Here is a 24,511-nt window from a genome sequence, read left to right as displayed (position 1 = left end):
TTATTGTTTTAACCTTTTTTTTCCTTTGTGCAAAACAAAACTTTATCCATATGAACAAGCTGTTTTGTCACTGCACTCTCATATTGGTCATAGGCTTCCAAAGTCTGCAGCAGGGGCCAAAACCCAGATAGACCTGTTGAGAACACTGTTGGTGAACAGGACTATTTTGCTCTGGGTCACTAGAACAGAAAAGTGGAGTAAATCACAGGATTCACTGAGAGAAGTGCAGACCTATCACTTGAAAGGGATGCTCATGCACGGGCAGGCAAAGGAACAAAGTCAATAGTGCAGCGTGCCCTGAACTGTAACTGAGAATTTCACACAAATCCAAAGTAAGTATACCTTTGGAACCTCTGGGTTTCAACAGGCAATAAGTGCTTAATATCAGCACTACCAGTGAAGATACCCTCCATGTAGACCCATTGCCTTTGGACATCTATCCAGACATCAAAGAGTGCAAAGATACGATTCAATTTGTCTTCCCAGCTAAGGGCATCTTCTTCAAACACCTAAATGTTACAAAAACCATTAACATTCAGTTTACCGTTAAAAAAAACAAAACAAAACAAAACAAAAAAACTTCACCTACAAGTCAGTATGATTTTAAGAAGTTGGACAAGTAACACTAATCAAGCTAGTTTAAGAACTGAATTGGAAATAATTTTGTAAGCTTGGTTAAAGCTATAAAAAGGTATAATCCACTTATACACCTAACAATTTGCCAAACTTGGCACACAAGGTGCTAGCTGAACAAATGTACACTAGGAAAAGAATATGAAAACAAGGAGGGAGCCAAAGATAATTGAAAAGAAAAATAAAGTAATTTTACATTATACCTTGTAGTACGGTGATAACTTCATGGCAGACACACTGTTAATGTGCTCCTTGACCTTGTTGAAGAGATCATCCCAACCACGAATCAAACGACATTTGTTCTGATAGTTAACCAAATCCAGTTCATAAGTGTTCCACACTTCTCTTATCTTCAAGAAAAAAAGTAGTCAGATTATGAACTCCCGATAGTAATTTTAATTCTATTACGTTTATTTCATTCTGTAGTGTAGAAATGTAGTTACATGAGCTTGATTCTTATCTTTTTACAGAGCACATGAATCTGCAGGCCTTGGATTGCTGTGAATCATATGGTGGGAGATTTCATAATTATGTCTTGTGGGTCAGAGTTAAAGGTATTGCAACTCAAAACGAAATTACAGAAGGAAGTTTCCAGTCTTCTACTTAGAAGTTTTATAATAGTAATGTTAGTACTAGCTATATATTTTACTTGACTTATCTTTAAGTTTAAGTTACAGTACCTTCAGTAAACTTCCGAAGCTTTTAATAAAACCCCTAAACCTATGGGGTTTCATGTTGTGTCAGTTTGTGTGTTTAAAAATGTATTCAGTTATTGAGAACTAACAATAGATGGTGAAGATCTAAACATTTCACTCTCACCATCCTGGGTATCTAAAATCCAATATGTTACATAGCTGTCAGCAAATTAACTTACACCTCTAAAACCTCTCCTGCACAACAGGTCTAGTATATGTAATGATAGATACTAGCCTGTTTCAAGAACTCTTCCAAAGCCATCTCTCCCTGAGCCACAAGAAGTACATCTTTGACAATTGCTTCATTCTTCTGCAAGTCAACATCCCAGATCTGTCCCAGGGTTAGTTCAGAGACAACCCAGTTAACGTGAAGCCTCTTCATCAGCTGCTTCCAGTGACGATCTTTAAGAGCCTCAGATTTCAGTTCAATCACCAGCATGTTTATCTAGAATGCGAGACAGCACATATTAAGTTAATGGATGCACTTACCCTTGATAACTAATTAAAAAATTATGTACAGCTTACCTTCATGTAACCCTTCAGAAGTCTCTGAACATATTCATAGGAGGCATACTGCCGCAAACGAGCAGGGAAGTTTTTCAACTGGTTCAGTAAGCCGTCCAAATTTTGTCGAAGCTGTCAATAAAATACAGAAGCCTTGAAAGAATTCATCTACCAGCAACATTATGATAAACACAATCACTCTAGTAAACTGGATATTACAACAGTTATCCGTTTTACTTACAGTTTATCATCTTAACACTTTTATTCAACTGTTCTTTAAGAATGGGAGAATCACCCTTACATAATATTGATCATACTTTGCTATGCTGCATATATTTAATTTTGCTAACACTAAATATAGCTGCATACAAGGCAGGCAAACCATATACTAGATGTATGAAAACATTCAATTGTCCCTCAAAACCTCATCATTCCAACAGATTCTCCATGCATTTGTTGATATATTCCACCTCAGCAGATTATGTGGAGTCAACAGTACTGCTTTAAGATTAATTCACGACTGTTGGCGCAATACTAGTTTTCTCTATCCCTTGATCATTGGAGTAGCACAACATGAAGTAATTTTATACTAGATCACAGTGGTCATGAAATTGTGACATTCTTCCTTGCAGATAAGAGGTAGAAGCCTCGTTTCAGGTTTATGTATCCAAAAAGCATCAGCTGGGCAATAGCTTTTCATCAGTGAAGCTGGACAAGTGTTTGAGAAAAGTGCTAATTTAGATCAACTTAATTTCAGGAAACAGATAGAGCATCAATTCTTGTCCTCTGAAGACGTAGCCTATAATTAAATATATTTAAGGTTGTGTAGTTTCTGCAATCCTGACAATTTTTCAAATTTTGTTTTGTAAGCCTTACCCTGTTGAAGCTTCAGTTAAGAGGAAAAGTTATTTCTGCCGTTCAGTGCTGCAAGTTAGATTAAGATAGAGGCTGCATTCTCAGTTATGAATTCTATTTTTCATATGCCAAAAAGACCCAGGTACATACGCCCCATGCCATATATTCTGGCTCATTTTCAAGTTGTTAGAGAATTTAAATGTATTTTTATCTCGAAGGCCAAAAGGCGAATAGTATAGTTGTAGTTATGCTTTCTATATACTGAATAAAAAAGGTACCTTGCGAGGCTGTACTGAAACCCATGGCTGTTCCTTCATCTGATCAATCTGGTCCCAGACCTTGGAAAGCTCAGACCAAACGCCTTTGAGGTCTTGTAACTCTTCTAAAGCTACCTACAGTACAAGGGATACATCAAACTTTGGTCAGTTATATAGAAAAAGATGGTAAATATCTGTCCTAAGTTAGACAGAACTTCTTAAACAAATCATTGGGATAGAAACTTGGTCAGGGTACAGGTAATTGGACAGAGACTTGACCCTAGCTTGCCTAGCACATCTCTGGTGGCCCAAAAGGAGTTACTATATGTTGGCTCCTCAGCAGCTTAAGTTAGGACTTGTCTACATAGCAAGTTACTGCACAGCACACAAGAGTGAACGCCTACAGTATATCAAACTTGCCTTGCAGTAACATCTCATGTGGATGCTGCTACAGTTCCGTGAAAGTCCTAGAGTGTGGCTTAGCATAATATGACTTAGAACAGCATTTCTCAGACTGGGGACCATGGACCCCTGTGGATCCCCAAGGGTCCACGGGCCCCGCTGATCAACTCAATTCTCCCCATTCCTCCCAGCACCTGCACGCTGGGGACCAGTGCTATCTCCTGGAAGCTACTGAAGCTAAACTTGGGAGATTTTAGGCACTAAAAGTCCAGTGGCACAGGGGGGCTAAGGCAGACTTTCTTTCTCCCCTGGCTCCGTGCCACTCCCTGTGGCCTGGGGGTGGGGGTGGGAGTAGAAGAGGAACAGGGGGTCTCCGCATGTTGCGTCGGCCCTGAGCACCGACTCTGCAGCTCCCATTGGCCAGGAACTATGGCCAATAGGAGCTGCGGGGGCAGTGCCTGCAGGCAGAGGCAGCGCACAAAGACCCACCTAGCCCTCCCTCCTAGGAGCCGCTGCCAGAGAGATATGCTGGTCACTTTTGGAAGCTGCCCAAGGTAAGCTCCACCCGGCTGGAACCCGCACCCCTCAGCCCCTCCTGCACCCCAACCTCCTGCCACAGCCCAGAACCTGCACCCATACCCCATCCCAGAGCCCACATCCTGTACCCCCTCCCGCACCCAAACTCCCTCCCAGAGCCTGCACCCCCCCTGCATCCCAACCCTCTGCCCCAGCCTGGTGAAAGTGAGTGAGGGTGGGAGAGAACGAGTGACAGAGGGAAGGGGGAATGGAGGGGGCAGGGTTGGAGTGGGGGCAGGGCCTGGGGCTGAGCCGGGGGGTTGCGGGTCCCTGAAATTTTTTTCAATCAAAATGGGGGTTCTCGGGTTGCTGAAGTTTGAGAACTGCTGACTTAGAAGCTACTTGTCACGTAGACAAGCCCTTAGTTTAATGGCCAGATTTCTACATCTTATAAAGCTGCCCTCAAACATCTGTGGTTGCAGTCTTAGTGGAAAAGCCAAGGGCTGAATGGGTATTGAGACTGAGTTACTCACTCCTAAGGCTGGACCAACCCAGTTAAGGTTAGGGCACAGTGATAGGGCAGCATGAAGGGAGAACCACTGACTGCTATGCCTTCTCTATGAATGAATTGAAGGACTTCTGCCTACAGGAAGCCATCTGTCCAGAACCATTTACAAGCACCAAATTCATGGATTTTTAAAAAACAGTCTGTACCTGCACACGTTCTTCACTGCCACTGAGTAGTCCTGTATCTGTTAGCTCAAGAGCTTCTTTGGCCTTTGCACATTTCTCACGATCATCTTTCAACCTACCAAATTTCCCTTCGTAAATGGTAAGTGCTTGAAGAGCCTCCTCAGGACGCAAGTTTCCCTAGAAAGAACCACATGAAGGACAACATGGCACAGATGTTAAGAGTTAGGGTTTAGCACTTCAAATCTGTGCAGAAACTACTTCTGATTAGCATCAGACACTAAGCTATCTCTTCTGCTTTAAGGAATTTACAGTTTCCTTGGCAGACCTTTAACTCTGGGTATACGAGTTACTGATCCCTTGCCTGGGTAAGCATCTAAAGAATCATCTTGGCAAGAGAGATGTTTTAGCAGACACTAGTAACTTTTACTTTAGGACACAGGCTCAACAAGATTCTTCCTCTTACCAAATGCTCTATAAAATGCACACTCCTTATTGCTTGTTAAATTTGTAAAAATCAAGTTACAATAGAGGTGTTTCCGTTTTAAAATGCAAGTCAGGGAAAGTGCTGGAATTTTAAACCAAGAGCAAAAGCAAGCTACACTTTCTGCCAAGTCACTAGGAAACCCCCTAAAGAGGATTCACATTTCTGCATCAAAATCTGTAAAGGTAACAACTATGCCCCCCTGTCTATTTCAGGGTTTACTGAACAACCTGTTTGTTTGTTACAGAATGCAAACTTTCTATCGTGAGTTCAGCAAAGAGACCTGAAAAAACTCACTGTCACAGGCTTTGTTTTCTCCCAGTCAGTCAGCAGGTCAGTTGTACGGCTCTCCACTGCTCGATCCTCTTGAACTATTTTCATTTGCAAGTTTGCTACTTGTTGCTGAATGGCAGAATCTTTGCGACGCATTATGTCATTGAAAGCACCCCACTCTCCTTCAATGTTGTCACTGTATAACCAGGAGGAAGGGAACTGGAACCTCTGTTTCTCCAGCAAGCGCTGACCATTGCGGTAAAGCTACAGTCCACACAAACATTGTTAGAAGGTAACCTACTTGAATTTCTAAAGTTCAATTCGAAATTCAGATAGCCAGAAGTCTAAAGAGAAATCAGCAATAAATCAGCCTAAAGAACCCTCAGAAGTATAAAGTAACTCAGTAAGGCTCACTATAGAATCGTGGTTTGAAAGTGTTTATCTAGAAGAGTTACTAGGACAGGAAATTAGAGGCAGGGTTTCTCTTAGCAGGCTTAGACTGGTCATGATCAATTGTCCCCTCCCTGTAGAAAAGCTTTTACGGATTTCCAGAAACAAGATGTTAGTAAGAAAGTGACAACTTACCTCAACTTGTTTCTCAAACTGCTTGATTTTACGTTTCAGGGATTGTACATATGTGATGAAGGTCACTGCATCTGATGTGCTAGCAGTGTCCACTGAATGCTGCTCCAACTCTTGACGGGACTGTTAGAGGGAAAAAAACCAATATTTTAAAGGTGGATGTAGTAAGTTGATTTTGTAATAAGGAATCATTGTTTGGACTATTCTTACCTTAGAAATTTGTGAATGGAACTCTGTCATGTTCTGACCTAGCATTTGGCCAAATTTACTGAGTACTTCCTTATGCCAAGAGTCATATTTCAAGTTCACCTTAGATTGTACCTGCAATCAAGAAAGTTTACCAAGTATTACTATTAGTTATGAAGTCTCGTTTTATTCTCTATAAGCCCATTCTGAAGTTTATTTCTGCAGGTTACTTTTACAAGATGCGTGAAAGTTTCAAGTTCTTACCTTCCCATAGTCTATGATAACAGGTCCAAATTCCTTCCTGGTTTCTGCATTGTCAAAGGTTTCTCTAGCCTTCCTTATCTGAACTAAGAGGGCTTGCCACTTATTTAAATCTTCTCCAAGACGGTTGTATATGTTTTCAGCTTGCATATCCCATAAGCACTGGTACTGCAGCCATACCTATTAATAAGTACGTTAAAAAAAAAACTCCATGTAACAGTGAATTCTCAGAATGTAGATACTTTCCTTATTTACATAACTGAATTAATGGGGATTATAGTAAACAGGTAACATTGATGGGAGTTACCTTTGATTAAAGATATGGAAGAGCTCTTCTAAATCCAACAAATGCGTTATTCTACAATTGCAAACTGAAAATCAGAATTCATATCCTACCTTAACATACTGTTCAACCTCTGTCACAATGCCCATAATTGCCGAATAAGACTCCTCCAGCGCTACAGGACCGTCAGGCATCCGTGTTAAGGCGTTCCGATAGAACTTCTCTTCCTCAGACAACTCATAGTGTACACCCACCTGACAAGACCCACAATTAAATACAAGTTGAATATACCAAATTCACAATACATGGCCAGTTCTCATTTTCAAAAATTTGCTCCTTCATAACCATTAAAGATTACATTATGTGTATACAACTGCAATGCAACAGATCTAGGTAGAGCCATCTTATTAGATTTATAAATACATTTATTATGCTTACCTGGTATCTTTGACTTTGAATTCTGGGTAGCGATAGTATTACCATTTTCCAGGAAAACATTTCTTGATAGAGCTTATATCTGCATTCTTCAATTGGTGGATTCAAATAGATCACCTGGTTGGTTATCCTCAGTTCATGTACAACATTCTACAGGCATAGAAAGACACCACATGAAGTTTCAATTTTGCTAAACAAGAACCTGCTGGGCCAGCTAAAGATAAACACAAAATACATTTTAGACAAAGGCTGCAACCTCTTCTTCTTTGAGTGATAGTCCCTATTGTATTCCACTGAGGGTTAACAACAAGCAGGGTGCGAGGAAGATGATGGAACCATGGAGTGGAGAGCACTGCCGTGCCAAGCAAGGCATCCGTAGCAGAGTCTTGCGCCAAGGCATAATGGGAAAAGAAGGTACATACCGAAGTCCACTTGACCGTCCTACATATGTCCGCAACTGGTACATTGTGAAGCGCAGTTGTAGTCGATGCTTGCACGCTCATGGAGTGGAGTGGGGTGGGGACAATCCCAATAACTGATAGTGTAAAGCACCCCAAAACCGACTTAGAAATCTGCTGAATGGAGATCACTTGCCCTTTAATTCTTTCTGCTATCGTGATAAAATGTCTAGGGAGACTTCCTGAATCATCTCATCCTCTGAAGGCAGAAAGCCAGGGCGCAGCAGATGTTAAGGGAGTGACAGCACAGTTCCCCCACGGAGGCATGAGGTTTCAGAAAGAAAGCAGGTAAGTGTATGGGTTGGTTGAGATGAAAATGGGATACAATCTTTGTCAGAAACTTGGGGTGCAAGCATAGGGAAACACTGTCCTTATAGAACATAGTAAAGGGGGAGGCGTCCGTCACCATGACCCTCACTTCTCCAACCCAGAAGTAACAGCTACCAGGAAAGTGACCTTCATGGAGAGGAGAGAGAGGGAGGTGGTGGCCAGAGGTTCAAAGGGCAATTTCGTTAACATTGTGAGGACAAGGTTGAGGTCCCATTGGGGAAGCAATGGACTGAAGGGGAGAATAAGTCCATTGGAGGTCCTTCCAAAATCTGGTAGTCAAGGGTGAGTAAAGAGAATGCCCCTCCACAGGAGGGTGAAAGGCACGGACAGTGGTTACGTGCACCTTGATGGAACTGAGCGTGAGGCCTGATGTCTTCAGGGAGAGAAGATAGTCCAAAAGAAGACAGATGTCCACATTTTCAGGAGCAAGACCCCTCTTGTTGGGTCCATGAGGTGAAACACTTCCACTTGTCCCTATAGGACTGCATTGTGGACTCTTCTCTGCTATTCAAGAGGATATCTTGTACTGCTGATGAACATTCCTGCTCTAGTGAAGATACCCATCCAAAAAACAAGCTTGGATGTGAAGAGTCTCTGGATTGGGATGCTGGGTCCTGCAGCAGTGTCGTTTGAGGAGTTCTGGAAAAGCTGGCCACTGAAGCAGGGGGATATGCTGACATGTAGAGAAGAAAGGAAACCAGAACTGGCAAGGCCACAACAGGGTAATCAGAGTGACCGTCATTCTCTCCCATTAGATCTTGTGTAGGACATGTGGCAGAAGCTCTAGAGAGGAAAGGCATAATTGATCTGGTCCGACCTGCACAGGACCAGGGCATCACCTTGGGAAAGGTCACTGAGCGCCCCCAGTCTCCCATAGGAATATTAGGTGCATTTGCTGTTGGTGTGGGAGATGAAGAGGTCCCTGGTCAGAATCCCACAGCGGTTAAAAATGTTGGTGACCACGGTGTTGTGGCGCTCCCATTCATGATCCATCGTGAATTTCCTGCTGAGAGAGTTGGCACTTAACTTGAGTTCCAGGAAGGTATGCTACTGACAACAGGATCTTGTGAGCAACGCACCAATCCCAAAGATGAACTGCCTCCGTACAAAACATAGGTGACCTCATGCCCCCTTGTTTGTTGATTTAGTAAACAGGGATAGTGTTGTCTGACATGAGGAGAACATGACAGGAATGAATTAAATGTGAGAAATGTGCGACATGCTCTCTGCATCGCCAAAGTTCTAGGACATTGATGGGCATCCAGGATTCCTGAGCAGTCCAAGACTCCTGTGTCATGTGCTCGCCCATGTGGGCACCCCATCCGACAAGTAACACATCTATGATCATTGTCATGCTTGGAGGACGGAAGGAATGATGTTCCGGTTCAGACCTGACCTGGATCAGTCCACCACTAGAGGGAGGAGAGAAGCTCTTGGGGAACTGTCAGTAGAAAGTCCGTGATGTAGTTCATGGGAAAATAGATCCTCTGGAGGCACAGCTGTAGACAATGAAAGTGGAGACAAGCTAAGGCAGTAATGTATGTACAAATAACCCTGGCCAGAACAGAAGGACTGGAAATTGCAGTGGAAATCAGCTCTTGTAGGGCTCTGGGAGGTGGGCATGTGCTAATATTGCATTGATACAGGCCCCAATGAATTCTAGGAACTGTGTGGGATCCAACTGATTTTCTGATGTTTACACTCACCACCAGGGAGGAGTGGAGTGTAAACAGCATGGAGGTCAAGGAATGCCCCTCCCCTTTGGCTGCTAGCAGCACAATCAAATAATCAAGGGAATATAAGGACCCCTTGGCAGCGGTCCACCGCTCCCGAGAAAACTTTGGTGAAGACTTGTCAAGCAGTGGCGAGTCCAAAATGTAGAACCTTGAATCTCAGGAAAAGTCTGTGGGTAGGATGGATATCCATGTGGAAGCAAGCATCCTGCATATCGAGAGCTGTAAACCACATGCCTCTTTCTAACAAAGGAACGATGGTTGCTAGGGTGGCCATATGAAACTTTGGCTTGCATATGAAGTGGTTGAGATGATTGAGGTCTAAGATTCGCCTCCACATGCCCCTCTTGGGGACTAGAAAATAGGTGGACTAGAACCCTGCACCCTGATAGGTCATAGGAACAGGTTCTATCACTCCCCTTTGCAGGAGAGAGAGTCCACTTCTAGGCAGAGTAAGACTTGCACTTGGTTGCTGGTGCATAGATACCCAGTGATTGCAGAGCAGCTCTTTGAGGGAGTGGAGGGAATCATCTGTCTTCTGACTCAAGAAATGAGACCCACTGAAAGGGAAGTCCTCTATGGTGTTCTTTACTTCCCTTGGGAAACCTGATGAATGCAACCATGACTCCCTTCACCTGAAGATCCCTGAAGCCATACTGAGCGAAGTACTGTCTGCCACATCCGCAGCGGCCTGGAGCATTGTCCTTCAACTAGTTTCCCCTCCTGTAGGATAGCCTTGAAGCAGGCTTGATCCTGCTGGGGAAGTTTGTCTGAGAAGTCCTACCTACTTGCCGTAGATAAGAAAGTCGTATTTAGCGAACAGAGCCAAGTAATTGGAGATGTGAAATTGGAGGCTGGCAGAAAAGAATACCTTCTGACACAAAATGTCCAGTCGCTTGCCCTCATTATCTGCTGGGGGAGAGCGCCAGCAGTGCTGCCGGGCCCGCTCTGTCACTGCCTGTAAGATGAGGAAATTGGATGGGGGGGGGTGGGAATGAGAGAACAGAAAAATCAGACCCCTTTGCAGGTACACAGTACCTCTTCTCTGACAATACCCTTGGGGGTAGGTGTGCAGGTGGCTGGAGGCCAGACAGTCCAGGCCAGTTGAAGAAGAACAGCATCACTGATAGCCAGAATGGCTCTACCAAGTAACAAGGCGTGTAGGATATCAGACAGCTGGTGCTGTTTGTTCTGTACAGTGGAAAGTGGAGGGTATTAGCCACACAATGGAACAGTTCTTGGAACTGATGGTAGTCATCTGGGCACAAAGAGGGAGATGAAGACACTACAGCATCTGGAGATGACAAAGGGAACTGCTCTGGTTCCAGCAGTACTGTCAGAGTTGGACTAAGAGGAGCATCTTCCAACACTAGTTCAGAATACCTACTCTATAACCGGTTTCAGAGTAACAGCCGTGTTAGTCTGTATTCGCAAAAAGAAAAGGAGTACTTGTGGCACCTTAGAGACTAACCAATTTATTAGAGCATAAGCTTTCGTGAGCTACAGCTCACTTCCTCAGATGCATATCGTGGAAACTGCAGCAGGCTTTATATATACACAGAGAATATGAAACAATACCTCCTCCCACCCCACTGTCCTGCTGGTAATAGCTTATCGAAAGTGATCATCAGGTGGGCCATTTCCAGCACAAATCCAGGTTTTCTCACCCTCCACCCCCCCACACAAATTCACTCTCCTGCTGGTGATAGCCCATCCAAAGTGACAACTCTTTACACAATGTGCATGACAATCAAGTTGGGCTATTTCCTGCACAAATCCAGGTTTTCTCACATCCCCCCCACCCCCATACACACACAAACTCACTCTCCTGCTGGTAATAGCTCATCCAAACTGACCACTCTTCAAGTTTAAATCCAAGTTAAACCAGAACATCTGGGGGGGGGGGTAGGAAAAAACAAGAGGAAACAGGCTACCTTGCATAATGACTTAGCCACTCCCAGTCTCTATTTAAGCCTAAATTAATAGTATCCAATTTGCAAATGAGTTCCAATTCAGCAGTTTCTCGCTGGAGTCTGGAGTTTTGTTTTAAGATAGCGACCTTCATGTCTGTGATTGCGTGACCAGAGAGATTAAAGTGTTCTCCGACTGGTTTATGAATGTTATAATTCTTGACATCTGATTTGTGTCCATTTATTCTTTTACGTAGAGACTGTCCAGTTTGACCAATGTATATGGCAGAGGGGCATTGCTGGCACATGATGGCATATATCACATTGGTGGATGTGCAGGTGAACGAGCCTCTGATAGTGTGGCTGATGTTATTAGGCCCTGTGATGGTGTCCCCTGAATAGATATGTGGGCACAATTGGCAACGGGCTTTGTTGCAAGGATAAGTTCCTGGGTTAGTGGTTCTGTTGTGTGGTATGTGGTTGTTGGTGAGTATTTGCTTCAGGTTGCGGGGCTGTCTGTAGGCAAGGACTGGCCTGTCTCCCAAGATTTGTGAGAGTGTTGGGTCATCCTTTAGGATAGGTTGTAGATCCTTAATAATGCGTTGGAGGGGTTTTAGTTGGGGGCTGAAGGTGACGGCTAGTGGCGTTCTGTTATTTTCTTTGTTAGGCCTGTCCTGTAGTAGGTAACTTCTGGGAACTCTTCTGGCTCTATCAATCTGTTTCTTTACTTCTGCAGGTGGGTATTGTAGTTGTAAGAAAGCTTGACAGAGATCTTGTAGGTGTTTGTCTCTGTCTGAGGGTTGGAGCAAATGCGGTTGTATCGCAGAGCTTGGCTGTAGACGATGGATCGTGTGGTGTGGTCAGGGTGAAAGCTGGAGGCATGCAGGTAGGAATAGCGGTCAGTAGGTTTCCGGTATAGGGTGGTGTTTATGTGACCATTGTTTATTAGCACTGTAGTGTCCAGGAAGTGGATTTCTTGTGTGGACTGGACCAAGCTGAGGTTGGTGGTGGGATGGAAATTGTTGAAACTGTCAAAGATGCGAGGTGGTGGAACTCCTCTCAAGCGTAGTGGGAAGGTTACAAAGGCAGATACTGACACCACAATGCCCAGGATGGCCGACCAGGCAGATCCGTTGCTGTGGAGGGCCCCAAAGAGCAGGGTACCAACGGTTCCGTTGCTGGGGAAAGGGAGAGTACTGCCATTGAGTCTGCGGAATCTTAGGGTAGTCATATTGGTTATGGGAGGACAGATCCTGTACTCCATCCAAGTCCTCCAATGCCAAAAAATCAAAGCCCAGTTTGAATGCTGGTGCCCTCAAAACTGGGGGATCCACAGGAGCCATAGGGAAATGGGCGGGAACATGGCCTGAAGGACGAAAGTCTAATGTAGAAAGGGGGACTGCCTCGCTACCAAAGGTTCCCTTGACTTCAGCGAAGCAAGGGCGTATGTGTGGACCAAGAGACACTACTACTTTCAAAATCTCCAGCTTCTCACGCATGGCGCGTGCATAAAACCCCCAGAGGAATACAAATCAGGACCATGACTTGAAGAACTTACATTATATAGCAATATGTACTATCAGAGTATTTTTATTTTTACTCAAGGTTCTGGATGGTCTTATTTTAGCAAAAAGCATAATGAGTAACAGTCAAATGTAACTTACTTTGATCTTTGGCTCCCCACCAGGCTTGTGACTGACTTGAGGTGCATCTGTATCCATGTCAACTTCTGCTTTATCATCAGCTTGTCCAAGAAGAACTTGGGTCCAAGTTCTCAGCCCAGCCTGTAGACGAACTCCTAGTATTCGTTCAATCTAAGGGAGGAAGAAACCATATTGAAAACAAATACAAAGACGCTTATATCATGTGTTCTCTCCAAAAGATTCCCGCATTGTCAAGAAATCCCTGAAACTTTCAGATACAGCAGGACTCTTAAAGGATGGAAATTCAGCCTTACACTTTAGAACAGGAGTGGGTTTTTTTTAAAATTAAACGAACACTTTTAAAGCAAAGGAAGTTTAAGTCAACATGCTAGATTACTGTTTAGAGTATTTAAAAAAATCCATGTTTTAGGAGGGGATCTAAATGTCAGATTTACTGCCATGTTATCCTAAGTAAGAGACTTCACTTTAGCATTAGGATTATTATTGTCCGTATTAAGGTGTTGATGTTCACGCACATTGGAGAACCTGTCCTTATCCTGCCATATGTAGCATACAGGATTGTTTTGCTAGCTATTATATTTTATTAATCCAGCCGGCAGTATCAATTAATAGGTTTCTTTTTCTGAAATTAATCCATTTTATTTTATCAGTATTAATTCCTTGGAATTTAGGATATGTTGAGGCATGTGTTTCCTAATAATAAGTTTTGCTGAAATGCAAGAAGCCTACCGGTCTGTAAGATCCGGTAAGATCTGCTACATAGCAAAAAGTATAATCAGGTATAAATATGTCAGCATAGAAGTTGGCAACCTTTGGCAAAGATAAGAATGGTCCCTGAACTTTGGGGAACCAAAGGGAGGAACTATCCACATCACATCACAGATTTATCCGGCTTCTACAACTGGTTGGTAACTGAAGCGTATACAACTTGGAGGTCATCAAGAGAGCCTAGGCTGGCAGTACTGGGAATGAGATAATCCTTAATATATTTAGAAAATAAGTGTCATAATCCACCAACCTATAGGAGAAGGGTACCCATAAAATTCTTAGGGTTCGGAAATAAGTTTTGGGTATAGTAGGTTGGGCCTAAATTACATAGGTTAGGATCCTGTAAAATACCTTGTAAAAGAGCTCTTTGGGATTCGACTCCAGTGGTGAGCTGGAGCCGGTTCACATGAACCGATTGTTAAATTTTCAAGCTGTTTTAGAATTGGTTGTTAACCTGCTTCCCTGCGAGCGGTGCTGAGGCTTTGATGGGCTCCGGCCGGGAAGTGATGTAATTCCTTCTCCGGCCACTGGGGGCGCTGTGCTGCAGGAGCCACGTGGGCTGCCGCCTGGCCCTGGGCATGAGCCCTGTTGCTGCTGCTGCTCCCCCAACCCCTGGCCCTGGGGCTCCCGCAGCTGCCTGGCGGGCCGCGTCCTGCTGCTCGGGCTGCTCCGAGCCGCTCTCCCCGTGAGTACCCACCACCCTGCCCGCAGCCAGCCCCTGTCTCCAGCCACCCCCGCACCTCCTGCCCGCAGCCAGCCCCTGCCGCACCCCCTGCCCTGCCCGCAGCCAGCCCCTACCTGCAGTCAACCCCTGCCCTGCGCGCAGCCAGCCCAGTACCCCCTGCCTCCAGCTAGCCATGCCCCACGCCCCTGTCTGCAGCTGGCCCCATGTCCACTGGTGCCCTGCAGTTCCCAGGGCAGTAACCCTGCACACCTGCTTCAGCGAGGGGGGCATGGAGCAGCTGGGACCCACACATGTGCACACCCTAGGGTGACCAGACAGCAAGTGTGAAAAATCAGGATAGGGGGTGGGGGGGGGTAATAGGAGCCTATATAAGAAAAAGACCCCAAAATCGGGACTGTCCCTATAAAATAGGGACATCTGGTCACCCTAGCACACCCCCAGGGAGTGATGGGGACCCACACATGTGAAACGGAGCTCATTTCTAGTTCAGGCCATCTTTTTAAACAAGAAATTTAGGCAGGGTTAACATACATCCGTATTTTCCCAGGCAGGTCAGGCTTTTTGGTTCTTAAATCGCCAGCTGGGAAAATACGGACGTATGATAACCCTGTTGGTACAAAAAATACATACTGGGGCACATCCCTTAAATCAGAACTTTTTATAGGGAACCGGTTGTTAAGATTTTGGCAGCTCATCACTGGTCGACTCTATTCTAAAACTCTTCCTTTGATTCATTCATTTCATTCAGTTCTCCTATACTATATAGACGATCACGTTATCAGGTCAGCTTGTGCAGTATAGTATAACTACTCAGCATTCCTAACCATGGGGGAAGCCAGCACCATCGCGTAATCGGACATGCCAGGGAGTGAGGATGGTCCTTCACCTCCTATTACTGTGTCCTCAAGGAGGAGTGAGAGTATGTTAGGTTAAGGTACTTATAACAGAAATGTTACCACCAGGAGTTTTGGAATTCTTTTACTGTTTTGCAGTTATAAGTTTCATTGCATTTCAAGAAAGGTTTTATCAATTTGGTATTGTCCTCAGTGTACTATTTCTTGTCAAGCACCCCGAGAATCCTCTCCTGTTATAGAGCTCATTGAGTTCTTGAACTCTGTAGTCTGAATTGGAGAAGAATCTATAAATATTCTGGTCGGATGCGATCAGTGGCGAGCCATTAAACTAACCCATTAAATTCAGGTCAACGCATATTCAACCATCTATTAAGCCTTTAGCTATTATCCTGTCAGCTAAAAGGTTAGCAAGTCTCCCCTGGAATCCATTAATTCCAGTCATTGGGAGCAAAGCACTTTTATCTGTCTGCCTAAGAGCCTGCCAGATGTCCTAAATGGCATTTGGTAGAGATATTCAAGCAACTGGCAAATAGATTGGAAATTCTCACTCTAGGTCACTTGAAAGTGGTAGACCACGTTGTTAGTGACAAATTACTCTGCCACCTAACACCTTTGAAGGCTACGTTCACTTTGAGTGAAAGACCTACCTCAATATCCAACTTATTGACCCAGATAGGCAGATTGGAATATGAATGAAGATTCAAGTCATCCACAGCTTTTTGAACTCTGTTCAAGATTTCTGAAAAAGTCTTATGATCATACATGCAGGTTTCCAAGGATCGAACTTCCAGGTCTATTTTTTCTTCAATAATGAGCAGATCATCCACCTAAGGGAACATTTAATTTTAGTACTTTGCTGATAGCAGTCTGCCATGTTGAGGGAAGTGATAAAACATCCCTCTCTCACAAAAAGAGCTACATCCATTCTTGCAAAGGGGGAGAGGGGGGAGAGTCATTACATTTTCATTCACTGAAACTTACTGAAGACTCTGGGAACTTGCCTGATAATGGAGAAGTCAGAATTTGACTAAATTAGCACAAAAATTTGGCTAATTCCCTTAATCTAAAAGGGAGATACTGAGAAACATGCATTCAGGTTTTTAAAAAGGTAGCTGATGCTATACTAGAATATAAAGCATTAATACAACACGTGTTCATGTTATAATCACTAACTAAAAAGGTTCAGTAGCTACTTCATGAAATTAGCATTTTTTATAAGATATGGTTTCTCTACCACCCCCTAAAGAGAACATTTGCCACATTACCAGGTAATAATCTGAGAGCATACATCTTGTCAATTGTTTTTCTATTCAGCGACTTCTTCAATACTATAAGACATTGTGGAATCTAAGCAATAGTTGCATACAGTAAGATTATTTTCCAAGAGGAAGACACCTGTTGTCCTGAATAGTATACAATCCAAAACTAAAATATTTTGTTGCTGATAAACTCAACTGCCACCGATATGTGCAGAGTCTCCCTTGGAAAAAAGAACATAATCAGTAGAACAAACCTTTTCTTGGAAGCTGAAGACAGTCTCTGCTAGGCGTTGTACATAGGGGTCAAGTTTGTATGACTCCCACACCAGGGCAATACCTTCTCCAATCAAAGCCTGCACTTCCTTCTTTAGGCCAGCTACCAGCAGAGAAATAGTGTTACGCTCTTCCACCTTCTCACAGGTCCGTTCATATGTACGGACACTTTCAATCAGAGAAATAGCAAAAGGATAGAGCTGGTTTGCTTGGTGAGCTTTGTTGACAATTGCAAGTGGAACACGAAATCCAAACCACTTAAGGTTGCGGACTTCTTTTGAGAGTGTAATTATTTCTGGGAGAAAGTTGACCTTTAGTTTGAGGACATTTCCAGTTCGGCCTCTAACACGAGTGCTTTCAATAGTGAAGATATGGCCACACACACCAAGGTTGTGCTGCTGAACCTTCCTTGCCCAATCGTCAAATATTCCTTGAGTGCTGAGCTTCATACGGAAGCTGTCTCCATCCTGCTTCAGCTTCTGGCCTTCCACATGATTCTCCCAACCTTTGCCAAGCACATCTTCAACACGCTTCATGTAGGCTGTGAGCTGTCGATCAATCTGTTTGGCCCAGATTATAGACCCAGAAACAGGAGGCAAGTCGCGAACATGACTCATTTTGCAAGCCTGACTTTGTGGGTATTGTACCTTGAATTTGTCATGAAGAGACTCAATATCATCTTTTACACGCTGGATCAATTGTGTTTGATATTCACGAATAGCACCCCGAATGTGAGGTCTGACAAACAAAGCATTGAATCTGGAGAAGATCCGAAACATTTCATTTGCATTCTTTGCTGTGCCAAGCTGGTCTCGTAGACGAGCAGTTATTCTTGTTTCAACCCTATCAATTCTTTCATCATACCGTTTCATTGCTGCCTCCCAGGCTTCTGTACCTTCTTTGGAAACATCTAAGCCATCTACTTCTTTAACATTCTCATAAGCAAGATTCACTTCTTCAATAGCATTAGCGTCCGCAGCATCAAAAAGGACTTCTGCTACCTTCATATCCTGGGGTTCAGGTACATCTCCTTGATTCTGCTGGGCAACAGCAGTGACCTGCATAAAGTCACAGAGTTTAGTAAAGACTCACTGATCTAACCGTTTCTTTGTCACACACATGTTCAGAGTGAAGCATTTTATGTACACATTGTAAAAAGACACATGCAATTACTTTTTGCACTGTACTTACAGTTGACTAAACCCTTTGGAACCTAAGGGTGCTAATTTGGTTTCTGTTGGGTATTAATCTGCAAATGAGACAAGGAGAGTATATCTTCTGCTGCACGCTGTTTAGCAATAATGAGAGATTCTCCACTTCAAACTTGTGCTGTAGTTATTTGCCAGATTCAAAATCAAGCGATCCAAACTTAAAGCAAGTTATTGCATGCAGGATCCATTTTTTCCAATCACATGGAAAAACAGGCCAGCATTAGAGTGCTTTTATTCATGGATTTAAGTATGGACACTTTAGCCTTATTATTAAGAAAACGTGGAAGAATGTAATACCATTCTTCTCATTAATGTCTGTAAGCAAACTGAAAAATGATTACATATCTTTCACTATTGTCAGGGTATAAACACTGAATAATTGAATAGGACTGCTCCTTTTGGAAAACTAAAGACAATTTAAAAACATGCCCTCAAGGCCTGAAAATAAATCCCCAGATTCTTTTTCCTTTTGAAGAGAGATTATACAGAGAAAAAACATTGCTGTTTGCATGAATACAAAAGTGATCAGTTACAGATTGAATTGGTACTGGTACATTTCTAATGTAGCTGAAAATGGGTCTTTACCGCTATGTCACAGATATCAAAACTTTGAAGTAACTGTTTAACTTGCTTCAGATCCATCAGAGGAGCTCACAGCTATGAGAGTGATTGTATATTCCTTTCCATGGTGGATTTAGAAAGCTTCTAAGGGTTCTACCCAAACTCTGTTGGTTATGTTTTGCACCTGTGGTTCCTTTAGTCGGCTGTTTGCAGGGGAACACAAGTAATTTTGCTTTTGTGAGTTAATACATTTTACCATGACTGGCTTGTAGGCTTTCATCAAGAGATGGGAAACTACTATATCTTTACCAGATGTATAGGCAGTTACCCCAATTAGAAAGGAGTGGAACACTACCTGAGGTCTTAAGACTCTCACAATCACTGCTCTCAGCTGCTCATGCTGGCGCCTGAACTTCCTCATTTGATCAAGACGAGCCTGCAGTTTCCTGTGGGCAGGATTGATACGCCACACCATCTTCAGATTCTCTTCTCTCTTTCTCTTCACAATATCTCTCAGCAACACTTGTAATTTCTCATATTCATCATCCCAAGTTTGGAAGACTTCAAAACATGCAACCATAACCTGAAAATTTAAGAACGTAAACTTGTTTGACTCTCAAACGACATGCTCTCATAGTTGCATTCAGTGTGTTACGTTAGCTATTACCATATTTGACATCCTAGACGTACCTTTTCAAACTCTTCATAGGCAACATGCATCAGTTTTCTGGTTCCCAATACTTTCAGTAGCTGAGAACTCAGGTCTCTTGAAATGGCTTCCACTAGACGCAGTGCCCTTTGAATGGGGTACTTCGTATTTCTGATTTTTCTCAGGTGGGTGAATATTGCCACAAGTGCCTGTCTTATTTTGTCCAGTTCAGTAGCAGACAACAAGTCATTCAAAGGAAAGTCTTTCATCAGTGGATTGTAGTCATTTACAGTTTCCAGTGCCTGTTTTAGACCTAAATACAATACAAGAGAGTTAAATTTAATTGACCTCATTGTGTCAATTCCATCTGGCCAGTTTAAAGACAATAGTTTTCACTTCATACAAGGTGAAGCTTTTTGATTGTGATATTGATGTTTAACTTGTGTAACTATATCACAAGAGCTAAACTTCCACAGAAACTGCTCATGAAGCTACAGCACATTGTAATTTCTTACCTGTGTCTGTGTCAAAGCTGACAGTAGCATGAAAACGTTTGCCATGTTTCAAGATATCTAGTGTCAGGAGGACTTCTGGGCTTTCACGCTTCTCCTGAATGCGGTACAGGGCACGTTCCAAGTTCAGCCAGAAACTAATTTCCTGTAAAGCCGTGCCTGACGCAGGATCTCGATCCAGTTTGGTCACCTTAAAGACATAAATGAAATGTTGAAGAAAGTGACATGCTTTTGTTGTGTAACTGTTTATTAATAGAAGTGCAAACCTACCTACAACAATTAACTGCCTCCACACAATTTTAATAGTTCAACATGCCAAAATGGAAAGTTCTAGTCTACACGAGCCTACTGCAAGCAATTCACCAACAACTGTAATAGTGAACGTTGCCTGCAGTAGCTGTACACAAAAGGTGTAAATTAAAAAATATTCCTAGGGTAAAAGAAGAGCCAAATTAAAGTGTTTTCACAGGTGAGCAAACGTATTTCTTTAGGCTTCTGGGAGGTACACTGGAGAAGGTGCAAAGCTGTTGTTGTTGACGCCAAGTGGAAGTGACCCCGTATCTACCCGGGATAGACTGAACTCATTTAGACATAGGAGTTGTGGTTGCTTTAAAAAACAAGTGTAGTTGGTACCCTATCTCCATTTGGTTTCAGTCACCGTGAGTTATGCAGAAGGGCACTGAATACAGCCCCAACATAAGCCATGCTCGTTGGGAACCTGCTGGGTGTACTAAATCAGTCCCAGAATCCAATGATTGCAGGAGCTGGCAATAAAATGAAAGAAGGAAGCTGTGGCCTCATCCTTTGCCTCAGTGTACCCATGCAGGAACACTGAGAATTTGGTCATGAAAAAGTAAAAAGCCAATATTTCATCGTTATTTAGATTATGCCTGTGTGTGTAGGAGCAAGTGATATGCATGCATCCTATGAAATCTTAAGGTATAAGTTTGCAATACATTAAGGATAGAGCAGCCAGCTTTGCTTATGTTTGTCTCAATTATAGCATCCATCCACAAATTATTTCCAGAAGTAAAAATTCAAGTCTTGACACAGATATTTCAAGTTAACTAAGTGTCACTGTATAGTAGCCTCTTCAAAATTTATCTTCACCACAACTTGAAAAAGCCCCACTCCCCTTTGGCAGACAGATATTATGCCCATATAAATAAGAAGAAAACAAAGAAAGAAGAAGTGGCACCGCTAAACACTGAGGATGGAGTGGAGGTGAAGGATAATCTAGGCATGGCCCAATATCTAAAGAAATACTTTGCCTCAGTCTTTAATAAGACTAAAGAGGATCTTAGGGATAATGGTAGCATGACAAATGGGAATGAGGATATGGAGGTAGATATTACCATATTTGAGGTTGAAGCGTAACTCAAATAGCATAATGGGACTAAATTGCGGGGGGCCCGGATAATCTTCATCCAAGAATATTAAAGGAATTGGCACATGAAATTGAAAGCCCATTAGCAAGAATTTTTAATGAATCTGTAAACTCAGGGGTTGTACTGTATGATTGGAGAATTGCTAACATAGTTCCTATTTTTAAGAAAGGGAAAAAACGTGATCCGGATAATTATAGGCCTGTTAGTTTGACATCTGTAGTATGCAAGGTCTTGGAAAAAAATTTGAAGGAGAAGGTAGTTAAGGACATTGAAGTCAATGGTAAATGGGACAAAATACAACATGGTTTTACAAAAGGTAGATCATGCCAAACCAACCTGATCTCCTTCTTTGAGAAAGTAACAGATTTTTTAGACAAAGGAAACGCAGTGGATCTAATTTACCTAGATTTCAGTAAGGCGTTTGATACCGTGCCACATGGGGAATTATTAGCTAAATTGGATAAAATGGGGATTAATAGAAAAATTGAAAGGTGGATAAGGAATTGGTTAAAGGGGAGACTACAATGGGTCCTACTGAAAGATGAACTGTCAGGCTGGAGGGAGGTTACCAGTGGAGTTCCTCAAGGATCGGTTTTGGGACCAATCTTATTTAATCTTTTTATTACTGACCTCGGCACAAAAAGTGGGAGTATGCTAATAAAGTTTGCGGATGATACAAAGCTGGGAGGTATTGCCAATTTAGAGAAGGACAGGGATATCCAACAGGAGGATTTGGATGACCTTGTAAACTGGAGTAATAGTAACGTAATGTAGTAAGTAATGTAGTAAGTGTAAGGTCATGCATTTAGGGATTAATAACAAGAATTTTAGTTATAAGCTGGGGACGCATCAATTAGAAGTAATGGAGGAGGAGAAGGACCTTGGAGCATTGGTTGTTCATAGGATGACTATGAGCCGCCAATGTGATATGGCCGTGAAAAAAGCTAATGCGGTCTTGGGATGCATCAGGAGAGGTATTTCCAGTAGGGATAAGGAGGTTTTAGTACCGTTATACAAGGCACTGGTGAGACCTCACCTGGAATACTGTGTGCAGTTCTGGTCTCCCATGTTTCAGAAGGATGAATTCAAACTGGAACAGGTACAGAGAAGGGCTACTAGGATGATCCGAGGAATGAAAAACTTGTCTTATGAAAGGAGACTCAAGGAGCTTGGCTTGTTTAGCCTAACTAAAAGAAGGTTGAGGGGAGATATCATTGCTCTCTATAAATATATCAGAGGGATAAATACCGGAGACGGAGAGGAATTATTTAAGCTCAGTACCAATGTGGACACAAGAACAAATGGATATAAACTGGCCACCAGGAAATTTAGACTAGAAATTAGACGAAGGTTTCTAACCATCAGAGGAGTGAAGTTTTGGAATAGCCTTCCAAGGGAAGCAGTGGGGGCAAAAGATCTATCTGGCTTTAAGATTAAACTCGATAAGTTTATAGAGGAGATGGTATGATCGGATAACACGGTTTTGGTAATTAAATATTCATGGTAAATAGGCCCAATGGTCTGTGATGGGATATTAGATGGGGTGGGATCTGAGTTACCCAGGAAAGAATTTTCTGTGGTATCTGGCTGATGAATCTTGCCCATATGCTCAGGGTTTAGCTGATCGCCATATTTGGGGTCGGGAAGAAATTTTCCTCCAGGGCAGATTGGAAGAGGTCATGGAGGTTTTTCGCCTTCCTCTGTAGCATGGGGCACAGGTCACTTGCAGGAGGATTCTCTGCTCCTTGAAGTCTTTAAACTACGATTTGAGGACTTCAATAGCACAGATATAGTTATAAGGTTTTTTGCAGGAGTGGTGGGTGAAATTCTGTGGCCTGCATTGTGCAGGAGGTCAGACTAGATGATCATAATGGTCCCTTCTGACCTAAATATCTATGAAACAGAGAAGTGAGCCAACTCAGGCAAGGGAGTCAGTGGCTCCTTTGGAGGAAGAGTGATGCATAATTACTCCTGAAAGAGAAGTGGAAGAGACGTGAAACACAGCATGGCACAGATGCTGCTTCTCCTGTGGGAAGGAAGAGCAGAGATGCTGGAAGCCCTACTGCTTTTCACAGAAAGGAGGGGACTGCCAGAAGGGGCCTTGCTGGGAAGCCAAGGCCTTACTAAGTACCCCAGAGGAGGCCTACAGAGCGGCTGGGTTGGGCATAAAACTGATTAATTCTTACTTAAGTACATTTATTCGAGATGTCAGTTCAGGGCATCTGCATCTGTACTTCCCCCTCACTGGGCCAGCAAGGGCTCTTACTCCCAGGTTTTAGGTCCCCTGCTGTTGCCTCTCTTGTCTGGAGATCCACATCTCTCTCCCTTTTAACTCAGGTGGTCCCAGGCTGCCTAGTTCCCTACCTTCACTGTTTATTTCCCAGCACAGACAGGTTGCCAAGGATACCTGCTGCTTTCTCTTCACAGACTGATAACAGAGTGATCATCAACACATAGTACCACACAGATCTAAGCGAGCCAATCTCATTCTTAAAAAATCCCCAGAGAGAAACCATTTCAAAATAAAGTGCTAAAAACTTATGAGGAACCTAAACCCTAACATGGACTCTGTCAGAAGCAGTCCATCAACCCCCGCACAACCTAGAGGAGTCCTTCTGATTATCAGCTCATCACAGCTTCAGCTCAGAACCAGCACACAGCCTCTTGGGGACTCAGAAAGCAAGTCCTTCCAAGCCTTCCCTGAGGACCAGGGCCCTCCATGAACCCAAGGTCCTGTCTGCTAGATGGATCAGGAAGTCGTCCTCAATCAGTTTGAACTCATGCTATTCATCCAAAGGTCTTCTCTTTGCTAGTCTCTCAAGAATCCGGTTTGAACTATATCTGGGGACAGGGATGTGGCTTCAAAGAGTTGATAACCAGATGAATTACACTACATTACCGCTCCCCTCCTAGAGGAAACCCCCTTAATCTTAAAACTTCTCATTGTTTCAGAAGGATCTTTGGAGAGCCTTACAATCTCTTCCAGAGATTGAATTAATCTTGGCTTCCTGCTAAAGAAGTCCCAAGTAATCTCACAATAGTATATTTGCATTTTTAATACAATGAACTCCAAAGATGTTAAAACTACTTCAATAAGGTTTAATTTAATTCAGTGAAGATCATTCATGACACTGTTAGTCTTTCACAGTGGGTTCAGAACTTTACTTGGAGCAGAGTTGAGTTACTGGGGGAGTAACACT

General features: G+C 43.1%; 1 protein-coding gene across 1 annotated transcript in view; it reads right to left on the bottom strand.

Moving 5' to 3' along the window:
• The window catches only part of LOC311522429 (cytoplasmic dynein 1 heavy chain 1-like), a gene marked incomplete at its 5' end in the record, with an annotated part of 101,267 nt that overhangs the window by 64,917 nt on the left and 11,839 nt on the right, over positions 1-24,511 (bottom strand). The window contains 18 exons of the mRNA XM_084631753.1: positions 343-509; positions 837-983; positions 1,564-1,773; positions 1,854-1,964; positions 2,966-3,079; positions 4,577-4,732; positions 5,334-5,573; positions 5,895-6,014; positions 6,102-6,212; positions 6,342-6,518; positions 6,735-6,875; positions 7,060-7,206; positions 13,152-13,301; positions 16,106-16,285; positions 16,972-18,048; positions 19,118-19,345; positions 19,453-19,724; positions 19,927-20,113. Of these exons, the coding sequence (XP_084487879.1) occupies positions 343-509; positions 837-983; positions 1,564-1,773; positions 1,854-1,964; positions 2,966-3,079; positions 4,577-4,732; positions 5,334-5,573; positions 5,895-6,014; positions 6,102-6,212; positions 6,342-6,518; positions 6,735-6,875; positions 7,060-7,206; positions 13,152-13,301; positions 16,106-16,285; positions 16,972-18,048; positions 19,118-19,345; positions 19,453-19,724; positions 19,927-20,113 (3,935 nt within the window). The remainder of the gene's footprint in view (positions 1-342; positions 510-836; positions 984-1,563; positions 1,774-1,853; positions 1,965-2,965; positions 3,080-4,576; positions 4,733-5,333; positions 5,574-5,894; positions 6,015-6,101; positions 6,213-6,341; positions 6,519-6,734; positions 6,876-7,059; positions 7,207-13,151; positions 13,302-16,105; positions 16,286-16,971; positions 18,049-19,117; positions 19,346-19,452; positions 19,725-19,926; positions 20,114-24,511) is intronic.

The sequence above is a fragment of the Lepidochelys olivacea genome (genome assembly GCF_965140295.1).
Source record: "Lepidochelys olivacea isolate rLepOli2 genome assembly, chromosome: 6".
Taxonomy (NCBI): Eukaryota; Metazoa; Chordata; order Testudines; family Cheloniidae; genus Lepidochelys; species Lepidochelys olivacea.
Note: the sequence above shows the minus strand (reverse complement) of the source record. Positions and strands in the feature narration are given on the sequence as shown.